Source organism: Candoia aspera, chromosome 6, assembly GCF_035149785.1.
Source record: "Candoia aspera isolate rCanAsp1 chromosome 6, rCanAsp1.hap2, whole genome shotgun sequence".
Taxonomy (NCBI): Eukaryota; Metazoa; Chordata; class Lepidosauria; order Squamata; family Boidae; genus Candoia; species Candoia aspera.
Genome location: NC_086158.1, coordinates 20,986,014 through 21,000,061, shown reverse-complemented (window position 1 = coordinate 21,000,061; position 14,048 = coordinate 20,986,014). Strand labels below are relative to the sequence as shown.

The following is a 14,048-nucleotide window of genomic DNA, read 5'->3' as shown; positions in this document are numbered from 1 at the left end:
CTGTTTGTTTATGTCACATATTTAATATGCATCAGTAATGCTATCAGATCATACAATCTTAGAAATCTACTATGCTCTTTTAAGCTACTCATATAAACATTATAGCCAGAACAGATTTATCATTCCAACAGGTTACATGCATACAAATTCATTTTTTTCAACTAACTATACAAATTAAGCATTATATACAAATATTACCAGTAGCGTTGTATACTGAGTAACAGATACAAAGCCTCTATTTCATATAATTAATATGGCTCTTAGCGCTGGATGGTCAGGCTTCCTCTGATTGTTGGAGTAATAGTAGCTCGTTCTCGTTCTTTTGCAATTTCCAACTCAATTTTAGCTTTGATTTTATCCCAGTTAACATCAAGCTGCAAAATGAAGAAGGAGAGAGGAACAAAGAGAAAAAAATATTTTTATTTGGGGAGGAAGGAAAAGATTATGAGTGTGCTTCTGTGTATGTATACATGGGAACATGCAGCCCTGATATCTCATGTATCTGGGGTTTCCTTGGGTCCAAGAAGATTGCTTAAGCTTGCTCTGCTTCTGTATTTTACCCTGGGGTTCTGTGGTGGAATGTGTCCATGAGGAGTGGGGTGATGTGATGGAGATCGGAGCAGGGGAGAAGAGAGCGCATCCCAGGCTGATAAACGTTCTCACAGTTGGCTTAGCTTGGAGAATGCAGGGGGACTGAGGAAGAAAGTTAGACTAGCTCCGCCCTAGATTTCCCAAGAGTATTTTTCCCTTTAGCTCAGTTAGGGAACCTTTAGTCTGCCAAGATTCTGTATAAGGTGGAAACAATAAAGAAACTAGAGTTGTATCTCCGACTCAGCGTGGTTTCTTCGCCTATTTCACGACAGGTTCCAAATTATTAATTTTCAGTAAAGTAAATTTAAAAAACAACAACACAATTCTAGTATTATGATAGAAAAGACCAAATCAGCTAAATACAGGTAGTCCTCGGGTTACAAAGGCAATTGGGACTGGGATTGCTGTCACTAAGTGATGTGGTCATAAACTGCAAATACCATGTGACCGCATCACTCAGCGATGGCAATCCCAACAATCCTGGTTGCTGTCAGAATCCCAAGACATGTGGGTTGTTAAGTGGGAAGCATCAGGAGTCCCAGGTAAGAAGTGTGGGGGTGCTGCGGTGTGTGGCAGGCCAGGAGAGGCCCTGGGAAGGCTGGTGCAGGCTGCATGTGAGTCAAGGGAGGCTGGGAAGGGCTGAGGAGGCCCGGTGCAGGCTGTGCACAAATCAAGGGAGGGCTTTGGAGGCCCGGCACAGATACTGCATGAGTCGGAGGCTGGGGGGTGCTGTGGGCAGGAGCGACTTACTGGAGTTACGTGTGACCTTCCTTGCCACCTTCCCCTTTGACTTGCTTGTCGCAAATAGTGATCATGTGACTGTGGCTCCCTGCAACACTGTAATTGCGAGCCAGGCACCTGGATCATGATCACATGACTGGCCAGAAATTGAAGGATTGGTTGTACGTCCATTTTTTCAGCACTGCTGTAACTTTGAATGGTTGCTGAATGAATGGATGAAAGCCAAGGACTCATGTACGTAAGATGAAGTTGTTAATTTTTTATTCTCACACAGCTCTTTGAAGCTTATAGCACAGAAGAGAGTGCTGAAAAGTCTAGTAAAAAACCACAAAGGGCAGTTTGCATGCTAATCTGAATAATATTCTGTACTTAAAGTAATTACATATATCAGCCAAATAAACACAATGGCCATAAATTACATATTGCATTGTAGTTATGTTTGTTTAAACTTTGAGTCTCTTTCAGTGTAAATTATAAGCATATGGTTAATTGACACATTCGTACGCATACCTTGATTTCTGTTCCCTAGGTGCCTGACATGAGAATGTATGAAATGACTTTACTGAAAAGAATTGTGTTTAAGATTATATGAAAGCTAAAATTCATAATGTTTTCCTTTTGTGATGAAACCTCATCCATACATTCACATTTCTGTCAGTAAGAGAAAAAGGAGACTGGATTACCAGCCTTAGTCATATTTACATCACTTAAAGCATACACTGCTAATGGTAAGCACACAATGTCAGTTTTGGCATGTTAAAGTGAGTATACCATAAGCACACCCAACCCCACTTTTACCTCAAGCAGATTCATGTTAGTCTGTAGAAACTAGGATCTCTACATTAAAAACCACCTTGCAACCCAACATACTGTTGCCCACATTCCACCACTGAGGAGATAACACAGAGTATACCAATATGCTTAGGATATTGTTAGCAGGAAATGCTGTATGGGTAGTATACAGAAAAGGAGTCTTATGAATGAATAAGATAGTATGAATAAGAATAGTATATTTGCTTTAAGCATACATCTGTTCACTCATACACCTGGCAATGGCATGAATATAAATGGTGTGATTGATCTGATTGTTTATCATGAAAATAATAATTTATAAAATTAGCAAAGGATACAAGGGTAATAAGAGGTTCTGAATGTAAGACAGACCCACCTTTTTGGTAGTGTCAATATTGGATCTTAGAAAAAAATGGATATGGAAGAAAAAGATGTAAGGAAAAAGGTGAATGAACACAGAATGGCTGCAGAAATTTTAAAAAAATTGTAAGTGAATGAAAAGGAGCAGCAGAGTAAATGAAATTAAGAATAAAAGTGAATAAAAGTGATGGAATAATTTGGCATGGAAACTACAGTTTGGGAATGCTGGAATAAGTATTTTATGAATTTGTATGAGAACACTGCTAAGTTGGAGAGTGGAATTAAAGAAATGCTATAAATGTTCATGATCAAGAAAAACATTTAGAACTTTTCGGAGAAAGATTATATGCTTCTGGTGACAATAGAAGCATGTTGGCTGGGGACAGGAATTCGTATTCACTTTTGTATTCAGACAATGCTGAATGGTTTGGGTGAATAATCAATACATTGTATGGTTCAGTGAGGAATATGGATTGGAAAATTAATGCATTGCAAGGTATATATAAATGGTGATAAATTAGAGCAAGTAGGTGAATTTGTGTACTTTTATAATATTTACTAAAAGGGAAAAACAGATTGATATATTTAAAGATGCATACAACATGGAGAAAAATAGTTAGTATATGATCTGTAGCAAGGAACATACATTGTTGAAATAACAAAACTGCATGTAAGAGCATGATTCTGCCCACAGCGAGAGCTGGGTATATCAGGAAAACATGAAGTAAGCTGAACGCAGTGGGGTTACTTTAAAAAATGTATCTAGGACAACAAGAAAAAGTAGGGTCAAGAATGAATGAATGCTGAATGGTTGCAGATTAAATACTAAGGTGAGTGATTTGTACAAAAGACATATGTTGAGGTGCCTTGGCCATACCAAGGGAATAAATGAGGACTGAAATACAAACAAAATATGTGGAGCAAGAGTGAAAAGGTTGTTAAGTATGGGGAAGAACAGAGAATGTTAGAACTGGTAAGAACCTCAAAAAAGATAAAAGGTGTAAAAAAACACTAGTGAATTAAGTTGTATATGGATGTGGTAGAACCAAAGATGGTTTGTATGGAAAAATATAGTTGGTAGGGTTCGTATAAACTAGACTTAATTAGACTTTCTTTTCCTTATTTCTCATCTTTATCTTCTTTTGCCTATTAATTTTTCTTTCACTTTTGTTCTTTGGATAACGTTGTTTACATCAAAAGTGAATTTTGGTGGGCATGGTGGGTATTAATGTGTGTATGTATATATATAAATTCACACATACAAGCCTTTACCAATTGTTGTGTGAAATAATTCTCTATGTATTTCAGAGGCATTAAAAACTGCTAATAATTTTATGTAAAAGTATATGAGCTACTGTACTATTTATACATTTTAATAGTACTAGCAGATCTCAGACTAAAGGTAACTTTTGTGCACAATTAAAATGCTATATATTCCTAACACAAACACACAATATACTGCATCACAATTTTGAAATTTCATAAAGCTTTTACTTTAGCCAGGTTGGACGCACTGCCCATAACAGTACTTTTTGGACGTTTTAAGGATACTCCTATGCACTTTTGGTTATGTTTATGTGGTGATGGCTCAACAGAAACCCTAAGCCATATGTTGTTATAATGCTCCCTACATAAGATCCTTATGTATCTGTTACTGAAGAAATTTCCAGGCAGGGAGTGTGATTTCTATTTAATGCTACTTCTTTTGGAAAAGGACCCGAAAATATCCTCCCAGGTTGCCCAGTTCTGTGCAACTATCTGCACAATACACCACACCATAACTTAGATTTAGAAATTCTTAACATAGTATTTTATTTCAATTTATTTTAGTATTTTCATTCTTAATTAATTTTAGATCGTATTATACTAATTGTTTTTGATATATATGTATGTATGATTGTTGCTATTATATAATTTTATTGTATCTGGCCGTAGGGCTGTAATAAACGTGATGTTGAGCTTTAAACTGAGTCCCACTGAAATAAAACATTACATGCCATTTGTTCACTGATAATTAAAAACAGTGTGTGTATGTGTGTCTTGTATCTAATTTAATAATTCATCTTGATGTATATTTTTCAAGCTGTAAAATCTTTAAAAATCTGTGACTGTGGACAATACCTATTATTTGTAATCTAACTAATACAAGTTTGTTCTTATCTAAAATAATTTTTTCTAAACTATTAGAACAGTCTTGATAGCCACTGGGCAGATATAATTTCACCACTTATATATGACTCACTGATACGGAAAAAAATTCAAAGAGTACAACAAATGTCTTCAGGTTTTTCTAGTAGCTGTGACTGAAATGTATTTATTATATGTCACTATGTAACTATTCATGAAGAATATTTGAGCAACTTCTTTCAAGAACTCCAGTTTATGAAACGCCGCATACATAGTTACAAGAGATAAGTGAAATAAAATGACCACTGGAAATGTATCCACAAGTACAGTACTGTAGTATTTATGCTTTGTACTAGCTTTCCTCACCTCTATTGTCCATCCGGTAACAGCAGTTTTTTTTTCTTCCTAGTGTTTTTCCCCCAGGTACAGGGTCCACTTTTTTCGTATCAACCAAATTTTTTGGTTTTGGAATTGACTGACTGGCTTGTTGTCCGACCCTGACATTGTGGGCTGAGAGAGAGTGACTGGCCCAAGGTCACCCAGCCGACTTTCATGCCTAAGGCAGGACTAGAACTCACAGTCTCCTGGTTTCTAGCCTGGAGCCTTACCCACTAGACCAAATTGGCTCTCCAACAGTGTGTTCTTTAAGGAACAAAATGAAATTGGGCAAAATTTATCAAATTAATAACCCTAAATAGAAATCGCTTCAACAGTACTGTAAGATGCTGATTTCAACAATGCAATTGTCAATTGCAGACAAACTGCTGGTCAGAATGGACTTGGGAGTACTGTCTTCTTCTGGGACATGGAGTGGGTTCAGAAGAGAGCTAGGGGTCTAGAAACCAAGGAGCTGGGCCCATTTCCTTTCAAAAGGGAAGACTAAAATAGCAATCTATAAATATCTAAAAAGCAATCACATGCAAGATGTGGAGACCTGTTCCCTGTTGAAACTGGGAGCCAAAGGAGGACCAATAGGTTGAAATTAAAAGAAAAGAGATTCAGCTTGAGTATTAGGAAGAATTTCCTGATGGTAAGAACAGTTAAGCAGAGAAACAGATGGCCTATAATAACAGTGGGGGTCCTTTAGTCCCCCATGCTGAAGGTATTCGGACAAGGGTTGGATAGCACCCTTCCAAGGATGGGTTAGAGAATTCCTGCATTGAACAGGGGTTTGGACTGGATGATCTATGTGGATTTTTCTAAGTCATATATTCTATGATTTTATAAAATACATATACATATATTTTATAGAACAGAAGGAAAAACAGAATAGCCTGTTTTCTTTTGTATTGATCTCTGTTTGAGAAATTAGTTAATTTTGTTAAGATTACGAAATGGCCAAGATTAACAAAAAAAAAACAACCCCTAAATCATGGGTCAAGTTCTTTGGGTCCAAGAATGTGTTGTATTTTCTCCCCTTAGTAATGAACTTGTGTCACATGAGAATTTGATTCTGAAATAAAATTATTTGGATTTCAGCTATCTTCCTTGCCCACTGTGTATTATGGCTCTACTTCCATCAAATATTGTACGATAACTGCTGTGATTTGAAAGCCATATGAGGCTTTTCCTTACCACAACTATTTTATCTTGTTTCAGAGGGCTGTTACTGTGATCCATTATAGTATATTCAAAACTTGCCAGATACTACTGGCTTAGTTGAGTCCCATATGACAGTGTTCTAAGTTTCTATCCTTCTGTTATATAGGGGAGTGTGAACATTATGGTGCAGCTTGCCAAAATCAGCATATGATTTTCAAATAAAACTCAGTATACCTTAGAAAAGCTTTACTAAGCTAAACAACATGTCTACTGTTGTAATGTTTCTTCAGAATGTCACATCAGAATAAGTTAAGACAGCATCTTTCACTGGATTAGCCTGTACTGGTGAAACCACAAACTTGAAAGCTTCACCAGCAGGAAAAAATCTTAATATTTGTCTTTTCCCATAAAATAAAAATTCTATACCTATATTAGCTAGCTCTACAGTATTTCCACAGTGTGATTTTCATAACTGTAAAGAGATATCCCCTAACATAGTTTGGCCTTGTTCCATCAGTGTTTGTAACTGAGCCTAAAAGTGGAAATCCTGGGAAAAAAATCAGGTTGATTTTGTTTCATATTGTGAATTAAAGTACAAGCACACAGTGTTATGAAATACACATTGGCTTACAGTCTGAAATTGTTTCATAGCTGTAAGGCAGAGTTTCAAAAAATATAACTCAACTTCCACAGAATACTTGCCCCTTCTGCATATTGCAAAAATCGCTGATTTGTTTCTTTTTTACTGAAGTCATCCAAGAACTTTTGTCGGTAAGCCAGCACTGTGTCAACGTGCGTCTTGTGTTTCACAGCAAGTTCTAGTGCTCTAGAAAAAACCAAAACAGTAATAAGCTCACCAGGCTGAACTCAGAAACTGAACTAATCACAAATGCCTTGGTTTTATAAACATGCATGCTGCACAGCAACTGCACTAGTGAAATATTTTCTTGTCATAAAGCAAGAAGAAACCAAGCATTAGGGCCAACAACAGTTGCCTAAATTAATTTTATGAAATATATTACAAGAATCAGTGTTTCTATTTTTCTTATAATGCTGCAAAATTGAAAAATATGTTCCCCATTAAATACAGTTCATTTACGGTTTCTAATAATTTTAAGCTATATTATCAAGCAAACAATGCGCTTCATAAATGTTGGACAGAGTCTAAACCTAAGAAACAATCACAGTACCAACGAAAAAATGCTGGTGAACCTTCCTGCTTCCCCGCCCCCCTCCCTTCTAAGGATCATGTGGCAGCTTACTAATGGACAGTAGTTCAATTAGAAGATTATTCCCATTCTTTTCCAGTTATGAAGAAGGCTCTACATACGCAATAAGAATATGCAAATTAGAACACTACTCCACATATCACATAGAATTTCCTACCCATGAAACTTTAGACTAGAAACTTTCAAATTTCGCTCTTTACACTGCAAAACATTAACAGCATCCTATTACCAATGTAAAAATTATTGCTTTGCATCCAGAAGACTAAAGAGTAACACAGCTATCACTGGCCTTTTTCATTTAAAGGATCAGGAACAAAAACCCCACTGTATATCAATCTTGAGGAAACTGAACACGTATAGGCTTAGGCAGTTCTAAATAAGAGACTGCAGAGAAAATCTAGGTAGAGGTTAGTATGCATTTTATCAATTAATAAATAGCATGTCCATGCTACTATCCATTGTTAAAATACTTCACATTCATTATAAAGTAGGTAAGAATAGTACTGCTCCATATTTGTAGATTGGGGCAAAAAAACTGAACTTTTAGAGAAGAATGGCTGAGGCCACCATGTGACATTTCAGAGATTACACAGTTGGCATTTTTAGAATGGAATTTTATGTTAGACAGGAAAATCATGTTTCCAGACTCAGGATAATTTCTTTCTGAGGGAACCAACCTGAAGATGGGAAGAAGTGAGCAGAAGAACTTCACTCTCTCCCTTCCCCCAACACATTTTGGGGGCCTTCCCTGTCTGGGTTTTAGACATGTGAGCAACATACATAAATCAGGAATATATGGACCTAAAGAGGTACTGATGCTATAAACAAGTTTAAAAGCTTTGAAAAAAATCTGTGTAGGAAAATAGGGCTGGGACTTGTGTTTCTTTATCAACAATTCCACATACCATGCCACAAACTTTATTCTATATTACATCAAAATTAATTCTGAAATAAGAAGTTAGGACTTGGAATGGGATAAAATTATGTAAGTTGTTATTTAAATTGCTATAATCAAATCAGTACAAAGGCAAATGTATATATTGCAATACTAAGAAATGCTATAAGAAGCATACTACCTTTCCCAGTTGTAAAGATTAATATTAACTTGAATAGCCTGGTAAATAAGCCCAGCTTGAAGAAGCAAAGTTTCAGCATCCTGGACATTTCCACTAAAAAGCAGAATATGAGCCAGTCTTGATTCTTTTGATGGAAGATCTTTGATGGAACTGATATACTGAACTTTATCAATCTGTTGGGTTTTTTAAAAATAAGTGTGATAGACACAATAAAGTTGGTTACACTCTAGTTTTGTAATAAGCTAAATAATAAAGCAAGTGTCAAGAGTCATTTATATTGCAACAGAATAAACATCAATCCATGAAAGCCATTAAGTAGTGAACTGTTCTACTTACTTCACCAACTGATGCATAGGCTATTTCTGCTGTGTTCATATCTTTACTGGCTACTGCCATAGCAGCTAAACAAGCCCATAATGTTTGATCCTGAAATGAACATATTAAAATAACCATTCTTCTTATATAATATAAACATTTATCTTTTGCCAAATTAGTATGAATAGAATTTTATTGCCTAAGAATCAATGGGCTATCAGTGTTTTCCCTGCCCTCCTACATAATTAATTTCTGCCCTGATTTCAAATACGGGCTGAGCTACAAGTAGCTTGGATATAAGGTAGGCTTCTTTTTACAACTTATTTTCTTTGACAGGGAACCTCACACCCTTCTACTCTGAGTTATATCACAATCATACCACAATCTAATTTCATAAGATTGCTAAGTTTCAAAACTGGTTTTAAGTGTGGCAATTGCTTTCACATGATGTGCACAACACCATAAAAAATAAAGCATACACTTAAAACTCTCACCTAATTTAATGGGACATACAGGTGCTTAACTTGATTGGATCATGTTTTATTGTGCTGAAGATTGGTATGCCAAATTCATAGTTTTTTTTAACATGTTAACAGAATAAATAATATCATTTAGCCAGCATTTGATATATGCTTCCCACACAAATTCTGAAGCTAAACCCTTGGTTTAATTGACCAGTTTAGTAAATTTCACCTGTTCGTTCATTCAGTTTAGGCTTTACTGCAAATAATGCTATTTAGATCAATTACATAATTGTGGAAATGATATACATTCACACAAATGACATACATTTGGATTTAACAAACATTTGGATTTAACAGACATGACCTGCTCCCTGAATGGACTGTTAAATCAAGATTTTACTTTATTCATATTTTAATTTTTGATGGATCGAATAAGTTATAAATTAGTCCTGAAAGATTAATAAAGAGGTAATATAATCTTATATAACTGGACAAAACCCAATGTAAGTATTAAACCAAAGCCATTAGACCTAACTTACTAAATCTAACCCTGTTTTTCCCCTTGTTTTTCTGCATAGTTCCCTCTTCTCTCTACAGCTTGTTTCTTAAAAAGACAGTGAAGTATTATCTGTGCTATATATTTTATTAAGGAGAAGGTACACATCTATTTCATACTGGAGTAAGAATTAATAAGAAATATAAATTCATATTTTTGATACCATTTAAATTTATTTCAAGTTTGAAGGCATACAGAAACTTTTAAAAATAATTATACATCATCTATAATGCAGTGTATTCCAGGCCATGCACAAATGTAATAAAATAGATTAAAATAGAGAAAAACTGCAATAATATATAATTCATATACATAACAAAACACATAAAATAACATAGTTATAGATATAACTATGTTATTTTATATGTTTTGTTATGTATATGAATATACTTAAGTGGTTAAATACCAATTGTACGTGTGAGTGATGATAGAAAGATAGGGTCACTTCTTATAACATAAAAACAAACATTTAAATAGCATTATAAAAGCATGATGTGCAAATATTTTTCATTAGGCTGAAATGCTTCTAGAAGCAGGTTTTCTGAAGGGTACATCTAACTTATTTCAGCTTTTCCTCTTTCCTTCATATCACAGTCAATTGTAAACAGAGATCAACTCCCGGGAAAAACAATTGTAGGGATCACCTACCTATCCTGTCCCACCAAATTTCTCTGGGTTCGATCCACTGGAGTAAGTTGGTATACTTAGGGACTACTTAGTCTTTGACCTCCAGTAACAAATAGTTTGTTTTAATATCATTTGTTCAATATGTCACAACTGATCAGGGTCATACATCACATTAAGCCACAGCTATGGTTTACAAAACAATAACTGTGCTTCAATCCTCAGTACTTTGCCTTAATAAGAACTCAAAAAAGGTTGCCAATTTGGATTTTATGCTTCACCTATATATTTTAATGCAAAATCAATGAATGACAAATTTAAACTAAGAAAGATTAAAACTTAGAATGCCACATGTTATGGTTATCTATATAACTTCTTGATAAGAACGTTGTTTTAAACTTTGTTTAAATTCCAAATAATGAGTAGTGATTTATTTGATTTTAAACAAAGAATTGTTTTCCCTCTCTTCTCTTTTGTAATGCTGCTTAACATACAAAATATATCTACATCACAATAATCAATATTTATGTTTATCTGCTCTCATTATGGCAAATACATGATTTAATAATCAATGAGTGAATCAAAATTAACTGAGATACAGAATATTTCTGTTTACTTAATTAGCACTATTCCAGAGCTGCTGGACACTTGTGGCAGATACCTATAGTTCATTTTTTTCAGTAAATAGAGAAAATGTAAATATATAATAAATAAATAATAATGTCACATTCTTTAAAATAATATGGCTTTTGGCTCAATTTGCCCCTCTTCTTACAGCCTTCCAAGAGGATAGGTAGAGAAGAATAAGAGAAGCAGGAAAGAAAACTGCTCCCAACTGTCTTTACTGTATATACAAATGACTTAGCTGCTTTAATCATTTCAAAAGGGATGCTTTCTTCTGAAGGCTTTGCACAGCATTATTCACTACCTGATAGAATGTAGTATCAGCAGAAAAGAGTCCTGCCCCCATCTTTGCTTTAAAATATAGATGATCAGAACCATTTTATTTGACAGTTACCTATGATACTAGAAAGGAAATGAAAAGAAAAAAATGAAAAGGAAGATTTAAAAAAAAGAACCAGCCAAATATTCCTGCCATATAGTTAACCACAGAGGAGCCAGCAACCTGCTCAGCTTGCCCTCTGCTTTTTGTTCATTTTGCACCTGCTATAAAACGATGTGTTGCTAGGAGAGGCAATGCACTAGTGCACTGTGATAAGAAGGCTATTCTTGAAGAAAGAAGGAAGTTATGATAAGCAGCCAAGAGGCTCTTGTATGTTCCTTTTTCTCCTCTATCCTTAAATGACTGTTCTTAAGTACAGAAATCAGAATGTAAACAGTGTTATGATAAAAGCCAAACCTACAGTTAAACTGCTCAGAAATGCATATATGATAGCACTCTGGTGGTAAGTGTAAGCAGGAAGGCAGCCAAACATTAAAGCATAAGAAAATGTCTCCATTTTAGTAATGGAGAAAAGAGAAACATGTTTTGAAATATATTTGAATTCTGTTAATAGTCTAAGGCAGAAGGATATCTGTGTCATTTTTCTAAACAGCAGGTCCCTTTCAGTGCATCATAAGGCAGGCAAATAAAATTACTTTTACGTAAAGCACTTTACAATGGGGGTCTGGAGAGATTGCATTAATCTGTGTTTAAGAACTGAAGAAGTAACATGTCGTGAACCCCCAACCCCAAATTAAGCTTTTTCTAAAAGTTAACTTTACCTTAACAAAGCGACACAATCTGATGGCATCTTCCCATTTCAAATTATTCACATATTCATGAAGAATAGCTGGATATGGTGAAATACTAATGTGAATAAGTGAGCCATCTGCTCTCCTGATTGTTACCTGGTTTCCAACAAAACTTAAGATCTGGGGATTTTTGCTAAATTCACTATTGAAGAAAAAGAATAGGTTAGAAACATTGTTTTAGAATTAATACATCTTAAATAGAATAACGATGAAACAAAGGCCAAATATTCCTTTTAAAATAACAGTTACTCTCTCTTTCTGAACATGCATTGATCATTATGGAAATAAGGCTGCACACTTTGTTTCCATTCTGCTAATCTAGAATTTACAGATTAACAAGTAGCAGACAGCCTAATTTTTCAATATATTGCCTTTTTTTAATCATTCAATCCAAAGGGATTTGGAACTTTGTATCTTGAAGTGTCATATTTAGTAACACAAGTTAAGTATTTCTTTATTAAGTATGTATAACCAATGGCTCATATTAGTGCCCCTGCCCCCAAACTCCATTTGCAGCCTTCAAAACAAAATGGCCAATTTTGGTTGTGTGATTTTGTGTGTGTATGTTAAAATGCTAAAATAAGTGTCAAAACTGATACCAAATATCTGCAAAACAAAATGTATTCATTTCCACTGCATACTTTGCCAAAACCCCAGAAACAAAACCAAACAGAGCTAAAATTTGCTGGCAGTTCAGTGGCCTGATTTTTGGTGCCAAAGTGCCAAAATAAGGCTGGAAATGTCCATCACCACTTATAAAGCTCCAGAAACAGTACAATCAGACTGAATTTTTTTGACCACAGCACCTGAAGACCTTTTGAGGACTGGTGGCTCCTCTACAACATGATTTGAAGTCCCTAGATTAGAAATTGTTGCTTACCTGTGCAGTAGAGTCCCAGTCTCAAAGGTTAGATTACTGTAGAAAATGTTTTATTAGTGAAAGCTATGAATGGAGTATAAAACAAAAAGAAATACCTTGCATCCTTTTCACAGAGAGTTTTTGGCAAGAGATCTTTGTCTACATATACTGCATTGGGATAGTACCAGACCGTGAAACGTGTATCCTGCAGTCCACATAGTATGTTGCATGTGTCATTCCATGCCAGAGTATGCACCATGGTTCCTTAACCAAAAAGAAACTAAGTAAGTAAATATCTACTAACTAAACTGGATAAATAATCTGTTCTAGCCCACTGTACAACACTGCAAATAACAGTATCATCTCTTCTCTACCAGTAAATATGATTCTAAATAATGTATTACTGTATTTTGCATAAAATGCTTATATTATTATTTGTCCTGAAAGATTAAACAATACAAGCAAGCCCATGTTGGTAAGAATTCCATGTAAGTTTTTAAAAACACCTTCATGATACCTGCTCTCAAACTTCCCCTTAGAAAAAGTGCCACCAATATTCTGCATTATGTGTCTTTATCTTGAACGATTACTAATTAATAAAAAAAGCAAAGAAGAAGAAGAAGAGGAGGAGGAGGAGGAGTGGTGGGTGAGGACCTCCAGTGGGTGGTCAGCTTCTCCCTAAGTCCTTTGCTTTCACCCGCACAGCTGTACCACGTAGCCCTTCTACTGGAGTTTTCTGCTTCAGAAACTCCAGTATTCTTTCAGGTACATTATGCCACAGAGCCTCCTTACCTGGCCCCTCTAACCATTAGATGATCATAATTTCTGGCTTTATGCATACAGTTTTAGAACTGCTAGAGGCTATTGAAACTTTCTTTTGATCATATATGCATGTGCTTTTCTTTTCCCTGTAAATGTTTGCTTGCTGTTCCATTTGTTTCTTTTAATTTTTTTTTTGAGTTACTGTATGTATTTTGAAAAAGGTAGTACTTGGACAAACCTGCAAGATCAACTTAT

The 14,048-nt window shown here is 35.1% G+C and overlaps 1 protein-coding gene across 4 annotated transcripts in view; it reads right to left on the bottom strand.

Moving 5' to 3' along the window:
* The window catches only part of IFT80 (intraflagellar transport 80), a 66,604-nt gene continuing 52,556 nt past the window's right edge, over positions 1-14,048 (bottom strand). For 2 of the 4 annotated variants that reach the window (XM_063306497.1, XM_063306496.1), the window contains 6 exons: positions 13,148-13,295; positions 12,143-12,314; positions 8,795-8,884; positions 8,459-8,631; positions 6,839-6,979; positions 1-374 (listed from right to left, as the gene is read on the bottom strand). In XM_063306497.1, the coding sequence (XP_063162567.1) occupies positions 275-374; positions 6,839-6,979; positions 8,459-8,631; positions 8,795-8,884; positions 12,143-12,314; positions 13,148-13,295 (824 nt within the window). In that variant the 3' untranslated portion in view covers positions 1-274. The remainder of the gene's footprint in view (positions 375-6,838; positions 6,980-8,458; positions 8,632-8,794; positions 8,885-12,142; positions 12,315-13,147; positions 13,296-14,048) is intronic. The other 2 variants (XM_063306498.1, XM_063306495.1) reach the window with 2 other exon arrangements.